This window comes from Leuciscus leuciscus (genome assembly GCF_965113295.1).
Source record: "Leuciscus leuciscus genome assembly, chromosome: 18".
Taxonomy (NCBI): domain Eukaryota; kingdom Metazoa; phylum Chordata; class Actinopteri; order Cypriniformes; family Leuciscidae; genus Leuciscus; species Leuciscus leuciscus.
Genome location: NC_138742.1, coordinates 12,083,449 through 12,102,021, shown reverse-complemented (window position 1 = coordinate 12,102,021; position 18,573 = coordinate 12,083,449). Strand labels below are relative to the sequence as shown.

Below are 18,573 nucleotides of genomic sequence, written 5' to 3'. Positions count from 1 at the left end.
ATAAATCTGAATTTTTTGGGCTAAATAGCAATGTATGGTATAATCTGAGTATTTAATGATTATTTTTCTATAAAATTTTTTAAAAAAAAACTAATTAAAAAAAAAAATATTTAATATCCTGATCATTATTTTGTCCTACAAACAATGTTCATATTGAAGGTTATAAAAACAAACATAGTGCAACCTTGCTGTCTATCTGCAGTCTATCCAAAAAAGGGGTCAAATCACATTACATTCTAACATTGCAACATTACAATCTAAAAACAAAATAATGCTTTTTAAAGTAGTAGTTACATTTACTAAACTTAAAAAAAACAAAAACAAAGCTAATATCATAAAATATACACATGTAGGTTTGAAATTCTCTAGCACATTTATGTTCACCAACAACAACAAACATTCAACAACAAAAATTTTAGCGAAATATATTTATAATTTCGTGCTAATGTATATTTTAGTCAGAATAATTGCCCTCCTATTCTATTGCGCTCCGTCTATTCGGCGCGCATGCACGCGGCGGCGCTCGAAAGCTCGCCCACTCATGACAACAAACTAGAAATATTGACTTTCTAACATTTACAGATGGAGAATATGTCCGTGAAATGTAAGTTATGCACTGAGGAAATTATTGGATGTCACTTCAGCTTATGGCTAAATATTATTAGAGATATATTTGTTTCCAGCAATCGCTGCACAAGTGAAGTTTACGTATGATGACGAAAGCACGTTAGTGCGAGCCCTCCCGGAACCCATAGAGAATGCATTGCAGTGCCTGCAGTTAGAAAAAAAAAAATCTTTGAATGTAAGTCTATGGGAACACTCTGGGCGATTTTCGGCCATAGTGAAATCGCCCAAAAAGAGGCGGTACTCCACAGAACGTGACTTGGCGCTGATTGGACTATATCCAGAGGCAGAACAACAGTGAGTGACTGCTAGCGTAACTCTGTGGTTGAATGAGATTGTGATTGAAAAAGTCCCTTTCACACTTTGGTGGTGCGTCGCCCGATCGCCCTAATGAAGAAACCGCCGCTGTTCATAATGCTGAATACTTTAAGTTAAACTGTGTGATCCATTGGTACCTTTGGAGCAGTGATGTTATTGTTAACTAAAATAAAAAAATAAAAAAAAACATTTTCGTTAATTGAAAGCTTAAATAAAATAAAATATCAGATGAATAACTTTTTTTAAAAAAGTACTAAAATTACTAAAACTGAAATAAAAATAAATTATAGCTAAATAGAAATATTTTCGTTAAAAACGAATAAAAATTATAATAGCACAACAAAATGACTAACATGCAAACTAAAACTAGCACTGCTATCGAAATGTAGAATTAATCCTGTAAAAATGACGTTGAAGATATTTGTACTTGTAATCAAATCTCACCTCCCACATTGTTTTTGTAGGTGCAGTACATCTCCTTGACTCTTCTGTATCGGAAGGCTAACTTCCTCATCCAGTCGACTCCGCCCCTAACACCTGTTGCTAGGCAGAGACTTGCGCTTGTCGCAGCTGCATGGAAGCCATCAGTGGCAAAACTGTAAGTACTGTTGATAATAACAATAACAGTCTTGTTTTACGTACAAGTAAAATACATATTCAGTCATATTTAAGGGCATATTCTGACAGCGGCATTGAATAAGTAATAGGTGTCTTTAAATGTAAGAATGGTTTGAAATCAATTTTTATAACAATTAAATTACAGTGCTGTTAAACTCACCCGAGGTCCTGTCCGTTATCATCTGAAGAGGCGTCATCAATGTGCACCTGGTCACACTCCTATTCAAACACATAGTGTGGTTACTACAGTTAACCAGCAGGGGGCCACAGAGTTACAAACACTCTGATTGGAAGAAAAATGAAACAAGTCAGACAAAGGGAAAGGAGTTTACTTGCCTCTAAATCATTAAAAAATAGATGTGTATCAGCAAGATTGAAGATCATCTCCTCCATCCTTAAACCAAGAGTCACAGCCAGAGGAGGGTCCTGAGAATTTAAATATTAATTATTAGGACATTTTTACTTGATAACACATCATCATCATCATCATCAACGGCAGCAGCAGCAATAACAAACCTAGCATAGTTAAAGTTTTAGACAATTTTGCACTGGAGCTGTTTTGCTGTTGTCGGGACACTCAGCGTCCTTTGTTTTTTGTACATTTTTAAGGAGTCAAAGACACACTCCTGATGCAAAGGCTGTTCAAAAAGGAAGGCGAATTTATACTTTTTTTTGGTCAAAATTTAAGGCAGCTTTGAATGTATTGTAGAGAAAGCAATCCCAGAATGCACTGCAACACGCACAGCTCATCAAAATGGCAAATTGAGCCATTGTCAGTGTAAAGGCAGCTATAACTGTAAATGATTAAATATATGAAAAGAACAAGTTAAGATAGATCATAAGTTTGAATTAATATGCAAATAGATGTAAGACAGAGGACCAAATGCAATTCAGTTTTTAAAAATGACAATGACATAATTGTTGCGTTACATTTTGAAGTCAATGAAGAAGAAATAATAATTTAATAATAATTTTAATAAATTAATTTTAACCCTCATAATGCATTTTGGTCTATCAAAATAAACATAATTTGGTTTTTTGCAGATATATGAATTTTTTTTCAAGTATATTTATACAAAATACAACATTGATATACTGTATTAAAAAAAATTACTTAAATTATCTATAAAAACAGATCAAATGCTAACCAGATTGTTGGAGGAATACCAATAAAATCAGTTATTAAGAGTGCAAGTTACTTAGCCACTAATTCTGCAATTTTGGCTCAATATCAACAAATGACATGTGCATTTTGCTTGTTGAATATAATGTTCCCCGTTTCCATCAAATGATGACAGATTCTACACTTGTCTCAGAACATCAGGCACTCTCACCCTTCAAACCACACACACACACACACACACACACACACACACACACACACACACACACACACACACACACACACACACACACACACACACACACACACACACACACACACACACACACACACACACACACACACACACACACACACACACACACACACACACACACACACACACACACACACACACACACACACACAGTGAAAGAACGAGAGAGGGGGAGGGCACCCAGCTGTAAAAATCATCATATGTGATGGAGTTTGTTGGCTCAGAGGTGATTGGCTGAGACAGTGAACGAGAATAGAAAAGCACACACACACAAAGTTAATGGCAAAACTGACAGAGATTGGAAATGATGATTCAACTGTTTGAAAATGTTTAAACTTAATCTAAGCATACGTTCAAAAATAATTGAGGTGAATTTTTTTCAATCAAAATAAACAATTCAAGAAATACTGCCGTAGAGCTGCTTTTCCCACTTTTGAACTCTGAGGTTTGGTCATTTCACAATCTTTGCAGTGATTAACTCATAGATTGGTGTGTGCTTGTGTGCTGGCGCTTGAGCGTGACAGCATGTGCAATGTCTCTGACGGGAGTGCCTAAGAACGGAGGGTTTTCATCGTCACAGAGCCTGCAGAAATAGCCCCAGAGCCGTGAATAGCCGCAGCTGTCTCTATGTCTCTCACCAACTGAACGACAAGAAGTGAGGGAAGGTGTCACAAGAAGTCTGACGCTTCACACTCCTTGAGTCCGGCCGTCACAGTGCTAAATCTAATTACTCTGTGTTCATCTGTGCTCTTTTCTTATGATAGAAGCGTACAGTTGAGGGAGTCAAAATATAGGGTCAATTCAATTCAAAGATTCAAATTTGACCATTGCATTCTGGAGATATACACTGTAAAAAAGTATTTTTCAAAGTTGTAAATAAAGCTTATTGGGGAATGTTTTACAAGAAAATACTAATTCAGTTCATATTTAATTCAATGCGTTGGTTGCTGTTTACTAGCTATTTCTGAGTAAAAATTGTTTCATAAGTAAATCCTAAATTTTTCAGTGTATGAGATAGCTTTATAGAGCAAAAAACAAAAAAAAAAAAACAATCAGCGCATTTACACACACAGCAGAAGTCGACTCGTTATAAAAACCCAGTAACAGAAGACAACCGAGTTGACGACCTATAAAAATCAAGGTTTTTGTGTCAAACCGTAAACCAACATGTAACATTGCTTTAACAGCGTTCTGGTGACGTATAGTAAAGAAGCCACCAGAATGTCAGCAAGAAAGAAATCAGGGTAACGGGCAAAATTCTGTGCTGATCAGTTTTGCTTTAACCATTTATTGCTGTTATCAGATCACTGACACGACCTTAGACATTGTCAGCTTACTTAGAATAATCAGGAATCGCAGGAGGACACTTACTGTTACTATAGTGGAGGGAGGCGTGTGTTTAATGTGTGCATAGTACGTGTGTTTGCTCTCACCTTGCCATATTTCTGTGCATAGGAGCCTGTGAGGAGTGAGTGAAACACAATGATTGTCTCATCCAGATCCCAAACAAACACCCTCTGTAAAAACATGCAGACACATGTTTGATCTCAGTAAACAAACAGTGATGACATAAGGATTAGGTAGTGAGAGAGTATATTTACATTAGATGATTTAAGCATCTGCTTCAACTGTATGTGCATTTATGAGGTTTGTATCCATTGCATCCATCTTTCTATCTGAACATACCTCAAGATCACTGTCAGGTGGTGGGGAGGGGTTGTTCTTTCTGCCCCGCCCTCTTGCTTTAGCCCCACCCCCTCGGCACGCCCGGTCCTCCATCTCTTTGATAGGTGTGGATGGGCTCTGCCCCGCCTCAAACTCACCTGCACATGGGTAACCAAGAAACATTTATGAGACACATTAAAGGAATATTTCACCGCTGGAAAGATGAATGTGTATTTAAATTGGGTCATTTATGTAGTAGAAATGTGGAATTATTTTAGAAGTTGGTGCCTCCTAGACTGAGAAAAAGCAGAAAATGTGGATTAAAGACTACAACTCCCAGAATGCACTTGCTTCGCTGCCCTACGAGGCCACTCCCAAGCCACGCCTACCGGTTACAGAGGGCAGTATCGGAAGAAATGATACAACTAGGCTAGTAGTTGACTCGAAACTGAAAAGACGCCGTTTAATCGTGAGATCCCACCCCCAATGGGCGGGTTGAAAATATGCGGAACTAGCTCCTACTACTGGCTGTAGTCTCTAGCCTCTGGCCAAAAAAGTTTTTTTTCCAGACACACAATACAGAAATCTCTCATCTCAGGGGGACATGAGGGAGGGAAGCACGGCCCTTCGAAAATACCACCGGGTTTCTACTGATACAAAGCTTAATGCTAATCGGTGAAGTATCCCTTTAAGGCCTGGTTTTACAGACAGGGCTTGGACTAAACCTTAGTTCAATTAGGGCATTTAAGTAGCTTTTATAAACGTGCCTTAGAAAAAAACATTACTGGTGTGCATCTTGAGACAAAACAATGACACTGACATATTTTAAGATATGTCAGAGCAAGTAGCTTTCAGTTAAAACAGCTCAAACATGCATTTTAGTCTGGGACTAGTCTTAAACATTGTCTGTGAAACCAGGGGTAAAACTTTTAAAAAGATTGGTCCTTGGCTTAAATATGCATGTTTGTGCCTTAATCAAAAAGTTAATAATAAAAAAAATAAAAAAAATAAAAGTTTTCAGTTTTTTGCCGAAAATGTCACTTAATGCTTTATATTCAGATAATGCCGAAATAAAGATAAGGATTTTCTCTCACAGCATTTTATTTTAATCAGGGGATCTAAAGTGACAATGCTTCTATATGTACATTTTCAAGTTTGTTTTTTATTTGAGATATTTAAAGAAAAACACACACATTTTACACGAGTCATGAAAGTGGAAAACTGGCACGTCTGATAGAATATAGTGTGTGTGCGTATGCGTGTGAGCAAGTTTACTGTAATGAGCTCTGCTGAACTGCAGCCAAGCTAAATCACTGAGAAATGCAGCTCTAGGACCCCACTGAATTTTGGGCCTGCTGGACACAACCCCCAATCACCATCGCTCTATCTAACATAATCAACAACTACAGTACACGACATCTTCGTGCCAAAAGCCCTGTAACAGAACATTTTAACATCCATTCTAACTTTCAACTGCATCATTTGCTGCTCTATTGGAATGATTAACCTTAACTACAATGGCCATTTTCCCAAGTTTGACAGATAACAGACAAGAGTAGAGATATTTAGGATATAAAATTTTATTTTTACGCTTTCTGAAGAAAACTGCCCGTGCAAAAGCCGCTGCCATGATGCTAGGATTGGTGCCAGGCCATTGCTAAGAGGTTGCTAGGGTTTGGTTTGCAGATGCAGTGAAAGAGAAAACTTGAAACTGATTTGTGTTTACCTGGATTCAGGTCAGCTGCTTGCCCTGTGATGATGGGGGTGGAGTCTTGCAGCTGATAGGTGGAGACTGAACCTGTGCCGTCCAATGAGCTGTTAGATGTCATGTAGGAACCGTAGGAGGAGGTGGAGTAATACTGAGCATACTGATTCTGCCCAAAAGTTGTATAGGAGGGATATTCCTGCTACAAACAAACAAAAAAATATATATTACAAATGGACGGTAACCCTAAAAATTTGAATGCATAAAACAAGTTATTTTAAAATTAAAATATATATATAATAATAATTTTTCTTTTCATCAATTACAAATACGAACCCCAACCCAAACCTGAAAACTGACTGGAAAGTATACAGGGTATTCTTAATTCAGGTTGGTGAATTCATGTTTTTTAATGTATCGGATTTAATCATTAAAACATATGCTGTCTACTCTCAAATAGTTGCTTTATGATTATTTTAATGTTTAAATGTTGCTGAAAATCTTTAATAGGCTGTTTAATGGCAAGTTTCATAGTGACAACTTACCCAATACTAGTGTGATGAGTTTGAAGCCCACTATTGGGGTATGTTGTCACAAAAGGTCAATGAATAAAAACTATTTTTTTCCCTAAGCAATAAAGGTAGAAATATTCAATAACTTTTTTTCCCTAAGCAATAACGAAGGAAATATTCAATTACCTTTTTTCCCAAAGCAATAGCGGTGGATATATTCAATAACTTTTTTGTAGCCAATATACAGTCAATCTACCCTGAGAAAAGAAATAAACCCTGGAGTGTGACAACTAGCCCCGCTCTCCCCTATAATTCAGCGAAATGTGGAAAGAATATAGGTTTTATGTTCTTAAATTAATGAACAATAAAGAGAGAGGGAGTTTATCAGGGGAACAATAAAGAGAGAAAAAGATAAAGTAACAGGACTGGAACTCACAGATTTCTGGCCAGCTTTTTATCACTTCTCTTGTATCTTTAAAAGAGTTTTACATGCACAGACACAGACGGATCTCTTACAGGAGATGACTCTAAAACTGTCACTGACTCACTCGCTCAAGAACATGAACGCTGCAGTAAAACGCTCTCAGCCAAACACCACTACTGCTTTCACTCTCTCATTTCAGCCTAATTCCGCTTACTCTTTCATTTCAACTATCGCCAGAACCTCACTTTGTTTACACAGCTAAATTCATCAGTGGGAGTCTGAGTGTAGTTGGGTCCTTTTCTTTGGCAGCACTTTTAATCATAAAAGTTTAGGGAAAATTTAAGTCCTAAATGCATAAATTCTCTCAGATGAAAGATGGCGACCTGTTTTCAGAGGCCTGGGCTGTTTTTAAAAAAAGGCCGTCGGTCCTTTGCTGAACTCTGACGTTATTATTGGTGTATGTGTTGTGTTCATCTGTGCACGTGTGGCTGTACCTGTTGTGTGGTGAAGTTGCCTGGATTTGAGTTGTTGGAAGCGTAGAGACCAGGAGAGGTTGTGAAACCTGACCCTGCTGAGAGAGAGAGAGAAAATCCAGTGGAGTCAGCGTCAAAATAAATGTGACTCGTGATGTTGACTAACAGATGTCATCCAAAAGATAAACACCCAATTAGTAAAATAATAAGAGAAAACTTTGTCCTTAATTACTATCATGTTGTTCCAAACCCGTTATTTTTTCTGAAGTACACAAAAGCACTATTTTTTTGAAGAATCGATACACAGCTCTAGCCATACAACCACAGTTTATAGGGACCAACAGCTGTCAGGCATCAAAAAGGACTGAAAAATCATCATAAAAGTTGTCCATAAGACTTGTATTCCAAGTCTTCTGAAGTCTTATAATAGTTTTGTGTGAGAAACAGGCTGAAATTTTATTTCTCATGGATTATCACCATTGTTATTTAAGTATTTATGTATATACTTTTATAATTTTTATGAATATTTCGAATTCGCTTTTATTTTTTATTATTTGAATTTTTGTTTATTTAGTCAGTTTGTTATATGCTTTTGCCATTCTTATTCAGTTTTTATTTATTTACAGTATTTTTTTTCCAGTAATTTTAGTGATTCAAATTAAATTGATTTCATTTAGTTGTCATATTTTTATTTCAGCTTTATTTCAAAAATATAATTTTAGTTTTTGTTAATGATAATAACCCTGATTATCACGTTCAAAATTCAAAATAGTATGTCACATTTAGTTACATATGTTAGAGCTAATCAAAAGGCATAAAATCTAAACTAGATGCAATCATATGGTTTCTATTTTTAATCTTGAAAGTTCCTGGTCACTATAAACTGTTGATTCGCTGCATAAAGATTCTCCAACAATGTCTACTTTTATGTGCCTTGGGTAAATAATACATTTATAATGTAAATAATGACAACATTTTTACATTAGCTTCTTTAAATATGTGTGCACCCACATGGCGTGTATCCACATAGCAAATCATTAGATTATATTATACCTGATCATTATTTTTGTTACATAACAACTGTATCTTCTAGCAAAGGATGGCACTCAATGCATTTGCTTAATACAATCATTTCAACTGGAAATCTGTGTCCTTGGTTTTTCTTTATTTACCATTTTATAAAAAGCAAATCAGTATTTGAGGCTGTGCAATATTATTAATACAGTTAAAGTCTCTTGTACCTTGTTGCATAAATATGTATGTAATATGCATATTCACCTGGCATCTGATAGGGTGAGTAGGCTGTCTGTCCGGGCTGAGGGGTGGTAAAGCCAGGGCTGTAGCTGAGCCCTGATTGGAGGGTTGATTGGGTCTGTGACAACCCTCCTTCTGTCTTTATGCCTGGTAACATCACCCCCAAATCTGTAGCTCAAAAGCAAAAGAGTAGATCTGTCAATCAAACTGGATTGATAATAAAGGCCTTTTCACATAATCTGTAATAAATACTAGACTACATATCATCAACAACATCAACATGCATACATGTCATCCATCAGCATGTAAACAATAATAAAGGATCTACCATAGGTAGAGAGGCTGTAGGGTGGAGTAGTTTGAGAGTAGGGTGTGTAAACTGTCGACTGCTGCATGCTACTGAACTGTGATTGGCCCGTGTAGGCTGACATGGGAGGAGCCACGGGAGTAGACAGGATATGGGGGTAAGGCCTGCCAATCAAATACAAAATCAAAACATTCAGCTTTCATTTGAGTAGATCAAGGATCAGCAGCCTTTTTGACATCAAATGCCTTTTGTAGGTGGTGACTGTGCTGACTGTTTCTTTGTATGTATAAGTATAAGTCAAAATGTGAAGGTGTCTTACTTTGAGGGGTAAAGAGGAGGTGAATACTGGTGAGCCGGCCGGGGGCTGAATCCACTGCTGCTTATAACTACACACACACACACACACACACACACACACAAAGAAAGAAATGTAATTGTGTTAAGAAATCTGGTAGAGAGACAATAATTTTTACATGAAAAATGGCACACACATAGTTTACTGAGATGTATCCGCAGGCAGCACCACATGTCAGTTGTTGTTGGACTGAATGTGTAATTTATTACATATCACAGCCATAAAATGAAACGTGTGCTGGACTTGCCAAGAGCCTTCAATTCAAATCCAAACACACACACTCTGCTCACAGTTTTGATTGACAGCTCACAGTCTTTCTCACCAGCTGGATTCAATTTAACAAATAGCAGAAGAAAAAAAACAGGAACTATTCTCTCAAAAATCTCCTGCATCAAAGAAAATCCTTGTTTCCTCTTCCTGCCTTCCCTCTGTTCCTCTTCTCCTTGAGATGCAAAATCAAAAACAAATTTTGCCGTTTGCTACATAATTCCCTTCCTAAACTGAAGCGTTTCTCAATCCCACTTGTTTTTTTAAATCAATATTTTTGCCTTATTGTTCAGTAAAATTTCTGAAGAAAAGTTCTAAAAACATAATAAGACTTTTTAGATGTAGTTATTGATGTATTCTCTTGATATATTATTTCTATATATACTTTCAATATTCTCTAAAACCTCACTTGTTTATTACCAATGGGTAAATATACATATTAATATTTTTTTCATTACTCAAACAAAACTTAGGTTTATGCTTAAAACAAGAAAAAAATATTACTTAGTTTTTATATTCTCTGAAAACAGGTCTTATTTTGTTGTTTATCTAGTTACTTAAAGATAATTAGATATTCATACTGGAAAAGATACGACACAAATAAGAAAGTTTTCGCAGTGTATATAAACAAACATGCAGTTGTCTTCTCTATAGAGACATCACACTCCACTGTCAGCTCAAGCAAGGGCCTCAACCTTCTCTGCAGGGGAGCGCATGGACAGAGGGTTTCTCAGTCTCTAAGTGTGTGTGTGTGTGTGTGTGTGTGTGTGAGCACATTGATCTAAATAAAGAGTTTGTGTCTCTGATGACGTTAGCTCAAGGGCAGTACAAAGATTGAGGGCTCAGAGCTTTCAGCAACTTCCCAAGCGGGATTACAGCAGGCATTCTGAATGCAGCGCGTGTGTGTGTGTGTGTGTGTGGATGTCTTACCTGACCCAGTGTAAGTGTCCAGCCCAGTATCTCCCGCTGAGCTCACAGCCTCGCTGCTGTTCAGAGGCTCGGACTTAACTTTAAAAGAGGGAGACCAAGAAAGACATGAGAAATCCTGTCAACTGTCAAACTCCATTCAAACCTCTCAAAATCGAATTAACGAGTGAAGTACGAGTAAGTTGTGAAGCAACACTTCCTTTTTGATAAAAAATAAAATAAAAATCAAGAGCCTCCAAAGCACTGCACCCAAACACTCACACACGTGCTATCAAATATATGTACACTACACAAACACATGCAGTATACCATAGTTCTTCATACTTGGGGCAGTGGGCGGGGTACTGCAGCCCAGCAGCCAATCAGCCGTGTTTAGAATTGTCATGTTCTCTCCTGGGGGCGGAGTCAGATGTATAGTGGACTGTGTTACCCAGTTATTACTTAGTATTATTAATACAGTTACCCCAATAACTATTTGGACACTTATGTCACACTTAAAACATATAATATCATTAGATTGCATTTATTTATTTTTATTTTTGAATAATTACAATATATAAATATATAATCATATAAATAAAATAAAATATAAATTATATAATATAATTTATAAATTTATATAATTAATATATAATATTACTATAAAAAAATAATTAATTAAAGCATTTTTAAATTAATATTTTTCATTTTCAAGCACACTTTCCAAGCAAAATGATAAGGCATTTGTTAGGTTTTAAGTGATAAAATAATAGTTAAAGTGTACAAAATAAATACAAAAAGTATTTGGATACCTTTTGGTTTTCAAACATAAATAATGTTTATAGTTAATGTGATGAACTACACCTGTGGTTACTCTGTTAGGACACCTATGTGAACTGACATCAACTAAAAATTACTTTGTTCGTTAAAAGTAATTGCAAAATGGTTCAGAAAACAAACGTTAAAAGCAGCATAATTTGTTTGCAAATGGAAATTCATACATTTTAAGTGTGACTTAAGTGACCAAAAATGACATTTTGGGGCCACTGTATAATAAAAATTTGCCATACCATATTTAATGAATAGGATCTTTTTGAATAGGAACTGAAAACATTTTACAAATAGTAAAGAATACAATAATTTTTGAAAAGTGAAAAGTTGATAAATTCCCATTGAATTCCATTATAATGAAATGCACTTCCTTTAAAACAAACATTAAACATTCAGTGTTCATATAAACCATATAAGGTTTCAAAAACCATATTTTGTCACACTGAGTTTATGGCAGTTCGGTCAAAGTCGCACTTTCAGAAAAAAAACACCTTGAATCAGTGTGTGTGTGTGTGTGTGTGTGTGTGTGTGTGTGTGTGTGTGCTTGCGAGGGAGACAGTGAAAGTCCTCTTAAGTAAGATGAATGAGGCTTCATTGGCTGTGGGATTCATGTTGGGATGTGTGTGTGTGAGTGGGTGGTTGTGTGGGCGGTTTGCGTGCGTGTGTGTGTGTGTGTACATGGAGGGATTCAGTCTAGGCTGTGAGCTGATGAGGTAGACAGAGGAGAATGTTGAATATGTCGTTGTTTTGGCAGAAGCACAATCCCAGAGTGTGTGTGAATGTGTGTGTGTCAAGCTGTTAAAATCATTAGCTGAGCTCTAATCTAAATGATTTACTGAGTTCTGCTCCTTTTACTCTCTCTGTTGCTATTGTTTTATTCCGGCTACATGTCAAAAACAGATGAGCTCACACACACACACACATTCTCTCCAGGGTCCCTAAACTTTACTACCTCTCCTGTGTATCGCACAGTCATAGCCATACATCAAGCGCTCACTTGCAAGGGTGTTGAGAGTCTATTTAGCCTTGTGTATGTTTGCCTAACGTCCTCTCTTAAAACGTTTGTTCAGCGTTTTCCTCAAGGAGAGAAAAGCGAGTGAGCGCGAGTTGACATCAGAGAGAAAATGAGAGTTTAAACGCAGGAAATAGTTTTCTGTGCACCAGGCTCTTGCTGAAACACGCACAGAGAAGTGCTGGGAAAGGTTTCAGCACACAGACGCTCATACAAACGCACACTTTATTTTATTTTAATTAGGCGCTGTTTGCAGCGTTTGACCTTTGAGGTTAGTGTGAGTTTAGAGCATCTCGACACACAACATCGCCACTAATCCACAAACCCGCTCTGGACGGCACCAAAACCACCAGAACAAAAAACACTTTATCCCTGCAATCTGGACATCACACACCAGGACTGAACCCTGCTTTCAATTATAGCAAGAGACTCCACAGCGATGAACACTGAGTGTATGGCAGTAAAGCTGATTTCCTGAACTCAAAGCAATGCTTTGGTTGAAAGACCCCATTTATCAGCTAGCATGTCACTCGCTCACTCACGTACGTTTGTCATTTCTTGCTTTCTTTCTTTCTTTCTGTTTGATTTGTCGTTCTTTCATACCTCCGGTTCCATTGGTCGTGATGTTGTTGCTGAGGATGTTCTTGTCCAGTTTGGAAGTGCTGTCACTGCCACTGTTGACAGAGTGCTGGGGGTCTGTTAGATCCTGCATCTCCAAGGACCTGCGACAGACAATTATAACTCATAAATACATATGCACAACCGTTCAAAAATTGGGGTTGGTAAGATTTTGCTGTGTGTTTGAAAGAAGATTCTAAGACTCACCAATGCTGCATTTATTTGATCAAAAATACAGTAAAACATTATTTTAAATGTATTTTATTCCTGTGATGGAAAAGCCGAATTTTTACTCCAGTTTTCAGTGTCAAATGATCCTTCAGAATTCATTCTAATATGCTGAACATTTCTTATGATCAATATTGCAAACAGTTGCTGCTTATTTTTGTGGAAACTGTGAAGCATTTTTTCAGGATTATTTGATGAACAAAGTTCAAAAGAACAGCATTTATTTAAAAAAGAAATATTTTTTAACATTATAAATGTCTTTACTGTCACTTTTGATCAATTTAATGCATCCTTTCTAAATAAAATTACTAATATATATGTATGTATATCTATCTATATCTATCTATATATATATATATATATATATATATATAGATAGATAGATAGATAGATATAAAAATTATACTGACCCCAAAATGACAGTTACACTCACCAAGCAGAAAATGTGAGCAAAACCTGTCTTTAGCAGATGGTTTGATACATGAGCGAGTGTCATATTATCATTCTTACAATGCCAAAGAAAACATCTGTCCCAACTTGTGCATCTTCTATGAGGTTTTACCACAGAAACCTGGAAAGCAGTTTATCTAGGTCATGTTTATCTAAAATCTATATTTTCTTTTAACCAGAATTCCATGTAGCGACACAAATATGGAATATTCTTCACATTAAGCCACCCACATAAATACGAGGAGCAAAATAACAATGTGCCTTCAAACACTAATACGAAAAATTGCTTAATATTCTCAATGTCATGATTAAAATATATATTTTTTATAAAAACAATGCAAAATACAATTTAATGACCAATGAGAAATATTTTTGCCATTTCATGCTGATGAGATATTTTTAATATGCAAAATTGTTATATGAAGTACATATATTGTGTTTCAATGTTATTCATAATGAGGATGGTTGGCAATTAACAAGTTCAACATCCAACAGGATTTTAGGTTAATGTATAGGCTATACTACATGGACAACATTTAAGTGTAAACATATTTTCTTTTTTTACCATTTGATTAATTTCTTTCAGCAAGTTCCTTAAATAGATCCTGTAATGTGACAAATTATTTAAGTACACATATTCCATTCCATCCCTTAATATAAGGTCTAAATTATACAAGAAGTAAAACAAAAAAAAGTCAAATAGTTTTGCACTGAAGCATTTAGCAGACACTTTAATCCAAAGAACACATGTACAAAAACAGCTCTTATAATAATGTAATAGCAATCAGAGATAAAAACAGAGCTGCTCCTCTTTGTACGTTTATGGCATAAACATCTGCATAAAATTTCTGAATACGTCCCAAAGTACACAGTGCTTTAACACACAGAGTAAAGCAGTCATGTTTTATCCAGGTGAAGCTGTCTGCTTTACACCCACTCAGATTCAATGACTTTAACATCCCTCTCTCTTTATCTCTCCCTCTGACTTTATGTGTACAAAACCGCTCGCTCCCACAGTCCACTGACATTGGTACTCATAAATAACCCCCAAAATGGATTTCAGTGGAGAGTATGTGTGTGAAAGTGTGTTCACCTTACCTGTTGTCTACTGGGTCTGGACCATGGGAATCAGTGGTCGATTTCTTCACCTGTGGAAAGACCAGAGGAGACAGTTGATGTTGATAGTTTCTTATTCAGTGTATAAGTACAACATCGTTTTCCCAGTCTGGAGTGATTTTTCAGCTATATGACTCAATGTGATGACCTCACTGTCCATGATTTTTGAAGCTACTGTTGCCATCCATTTGAGCATGATTATTGGCTTCACTGCAGATGCTGTCTACTGAAAGAAGTGAATATGAATAACACAAACAAATATCACACCACCATTGAAAAGTTTTTCAGGTCAGTAAGATTTTCTTCTTTTTTTTAAATTAACATTACAAAATATCCTATTGCAAATAAATGTTTGTTTGAACTTTCTATCTAATCACATAATCCTGAAAATATTTTCAGTTTTCACCAAAATATTAAGCAGAACACCTGTTTTCAACATTGATAATAAAAATAAATGTTTCTTGAGCAGTAAATCAGCATATTAGAATGATTTCTGAAGGATCATGTGACACTGAAGACTGGAGTAATGATGCTGAAACTTCTTGGTGAGCATAAGAAAATGCTTAACATTAAAAACCCAACCCAAAACTTTTAAATGGTAGTGTACATATGACATGTGCGTGCTTCATGAATATCGAACATTAATGTTAGAGCCATAAACCTCTTTTAGAAAACAGAGTGTTTGGGCGGAGAAGGAAATACCACAGACAGAACACATTTCTGAAAGGATGATATTAGTCACACCTGTTAATAAATATGGTTGTGTCAATCTAAAACACCATGTGAAAAATACCATATTTGACACATTAGTTTCATTTAATATTACAAGCTTACAGCATTCTCTTAACTCTTCAGTAATATATATAGCAAAAATCACTCTGCCTTTCTCTCTCCCACAATACATTCTTTCCCATTCTGGCAGTTTATCTTGGTTCTTACTCTCTGTCACACTCAATATTACTCAAACCTGAGTTAATAAAACCACAACTGCAACTTCCCTCTTTGAATTTGTCCTTGTGACCAACTCTCTCCAAACTTGGATTCTTTCTTTCTTTCTTTCTTTCTTGTCTACTGTCAAGGTCACCGACCAAAACAGAGCATTATCATCTTACATTCAAACAGAAGCTTCAATTCATCCATATTTTTTCATATTTCACACTTAAATATGTAAACACTACTGTAAAACAAAAGGAAGGATCAAAGAGTGCCACAAGTCTATAAACTTCTCACAATCAATTTACACAGTTTACATGGCTCGTAGTCATCTGGGTCTTAATTAAAAACACACATGTAGACCTGTGAGCACACATGCACGAATACATGTGTGTGTCAGATGTAGCGTGTGGTTTTGGGGAGAATGTTTGGCATTGAACCAGCAACTCATGTTCACACATACATTGAAATGTTTGAGGTCGGTAGTCTCTTATGCTCACCAAGGCTGTATTATATTTTGATCAAAAATGCAGTAACAGTAATATTACAACAGTAATATTTTGAAATATTGTGTTCTACTCTAATATATTTTAAAATGTAATTTATTCCTGTGATGGCAAAGCTGTATTTTCAGCATCATTACTCCAGTCGTCAGTGTCACATGATCCTTCAGAAATCATTATAATATCTGGTGCTCAAGAAACATTTCTTATTTTTATCAATGTTGAAAACCGTTGTTCTGATTCATATTTTGTGGAAACTGTGATAATTTTTTTTTTTTCCTCAGGATTCCTTAAAGGGTTAGTTCACCCAAAAATGAAAAGTTCTGTCATTATTTACTCACCCACATGTCGTTCCAAACCCGAAAGACTTTCGTTCATCTTCAGAATCAGAACACTAATGAAGATCAGTTTTCTGTCCCTCCATTGACATCCTATGCAACTACCACTTTCAAGCCCCAAAAAGGTATAAAGACATCATAAAAGTAATCCATGTGACTCCAGTGGTTTAACCTCAATTATATGAAGCGACACGAGTATTTACTTTATTTGAGCAAAAAAACATAATTTACCACTTTTTTTTCTTCTTTTTTTTTTTTACAAAATATTAATCTCCAATGCATTCACAAAAGCACCACGACACATGCGTGTTGTGTTGACGCAAGAGCTGACATTGTTGTGGGAACGTGCGTTGGATATTAGGCTAATATTTTGTAAATAAAGTGGTAAATTATGTTTTTTTAACAATGTTTTTATTACCTTTCTGGGGCTTAAAAGTGTTAAATGTGTAGGCTGTCAATGGAGCTCTCAGATTTCATTAAAAAAATCTTTATTTATGTTCCGAAGATTTGGTTTGGAACAACATGAGGGTTTTGGAACGACATGAGGGTGAGTAATTGTTGACAGAATTTTTTATTTTTGCATGAACTAATAACCCTTGAATAAATAGAAAGTTAAAAAGCACAGCATTTAAAAAAATAAATAAAAAAAAATCTTTTATAACATTATAAATGTCTTCATTGTAATTTTGGATCAATTTAATGCCTCTTCTGATTTTTATTTTTTCAGAAAAAACCCCCCAAAAATCTTACTGACCCCAAACTTTTGAACACTTTTGTATATGCTATACATGTGCTATTGGACAAATGACCTTGGAGCATTAAGGCTCCTCTCAGAAAAGTGCCTGCGGTTTAGGCTCATCTCTCTGGTTCTGGGTTCTTATTTGTGCTGAGTATGGACACACCCAATATGGTCTCCTCAAATTAGCCTGACACATTCAGGGACAGCAGGTGATCGGTCGATCGTACAGAGCTCTAAGCCTACTGTAAATCTCTCTCTGACTGTAACTACTTCCTTGTCCAGCAGCATCTGTGCTTTTAGAGCAGTTAATAGAGCGTTTGAGAGCAGCCCAGCAGGATCCAGCTCCCAATGAGTCCTGCTGGTGGACAATGATCTAAGACTGTTTAACTGTACACCGTTTATAGATTTATGAAGTGAAATTTGTAATTCTTTGGCAGGCGGTTCGAAAAGCAACTAGAAAATGTCACTCTGCTGAAAAACTAAAAAACATCTCAAGTCGGCCTAAGCTGGTTTACCTTGACTGGTTTCATGCTGGTCTTACAGTACTCAACAATTAAACGGGTTATATGTAGAATTCAGAAAACTTTGTTATTAGCGACACCGGTGTCCGTTAAGGCAACCACAACTTATTGCTTGTGCTTGCACGTACACAAGTAATGTGCAAGAGACTGAACTTGATTCAAGGCCCCAATATATTCAGGGCGACGTTCTTTTTCGTTCTTTGTTTAGAAGTAAAAGTTGGAAATACCTTTGTAGCGATATACTATTGATGAACACCGTCTATGCTGCTGTGAGCGACATTTAGATCAATATGTAAATATTTGCTGCACGCACACAACAAAAATGACAGCGGCGAGAAAGCAGCTGCTAAGAAAGCATCTGATCATAGTGATGTGGATATGTTTGCACCAGCTCTGAAATTCACCGGCATCAGTTTTAATGTTCTCAAAAAATATAACAACATACAAACAACATTTTGCAGCTGGAAATTTATATAT

General features: G+C 36.2%; 1 protein-coding gene across 14 annotated transcripts in view; it reads right to left on the bottom strand.

The window, feature by feature from the left end:
* eya4 (EYA transcriptional coactivator and phosphatase 4) overlaps positions 1-18,573 on the bottom strand; it is a 36,126-nt gene that overhangs the window by 6,039 nt on the left and 11,514 nt on the right. For 3 of the 14 annotated variants that reach the window (XM_082146074.1, XM_082146075.1, XM_082146087.1), the window contains exons 3-16: positions 15,045-15,094; positions 13,254-13,372; positions 11,138-11,221; positions 10,832-10,909; positions 9,599-9,665; positions 9,301-9,443; positions 8,997-9,146; positions 7,740-7,816; positions 6,331-6,511; positions 4,626-4,762; positions 4,373-4,456; positions 1,897-1,986; positions 1,721-1,779; positions 1,387-1,547 (exon numbers count right to left, since the gene is read on the bottom strand). In XM_082146074.1, the coding sequence (XP_082002200.1) occupies positions 1,387-1,547; positions 1,721-1,779; positions 1,897-1,986; positions 4,373-4,456; positions 4,626-4,762; positions 6,331-6,511; positions 7,740-7,816; positions 8,997-9,146; positions 9,301-9,443; positions 9,599-9,665; positions 10,832-10,909; positions 11,138-11,221; positions 13,254-13,372; positions 15,045-15,094 (1,480 nt within the window). The remainder of the gene's footprint in view (positions 1-1,386; positions 1,548-1,720; positions 1,780-1,896; positions 1,987-4,372; positions 4,457-4,625; positions 4,763-6,330; positions 6,512-7,739; positions 7,817-8,996; positions 9,147-9,300; positions 9,444-9,598; positions 9,666-10,831; positions 10,910-11,137; positions 11,222-13,253; positions 13,373-15,044; positions 15,095-18,573) is intronic. The other 11 variants (XM_082146082.1, XM_082146077.1, XM_082146076.1 and 8 more) reach the window with 8 other exon arrangements.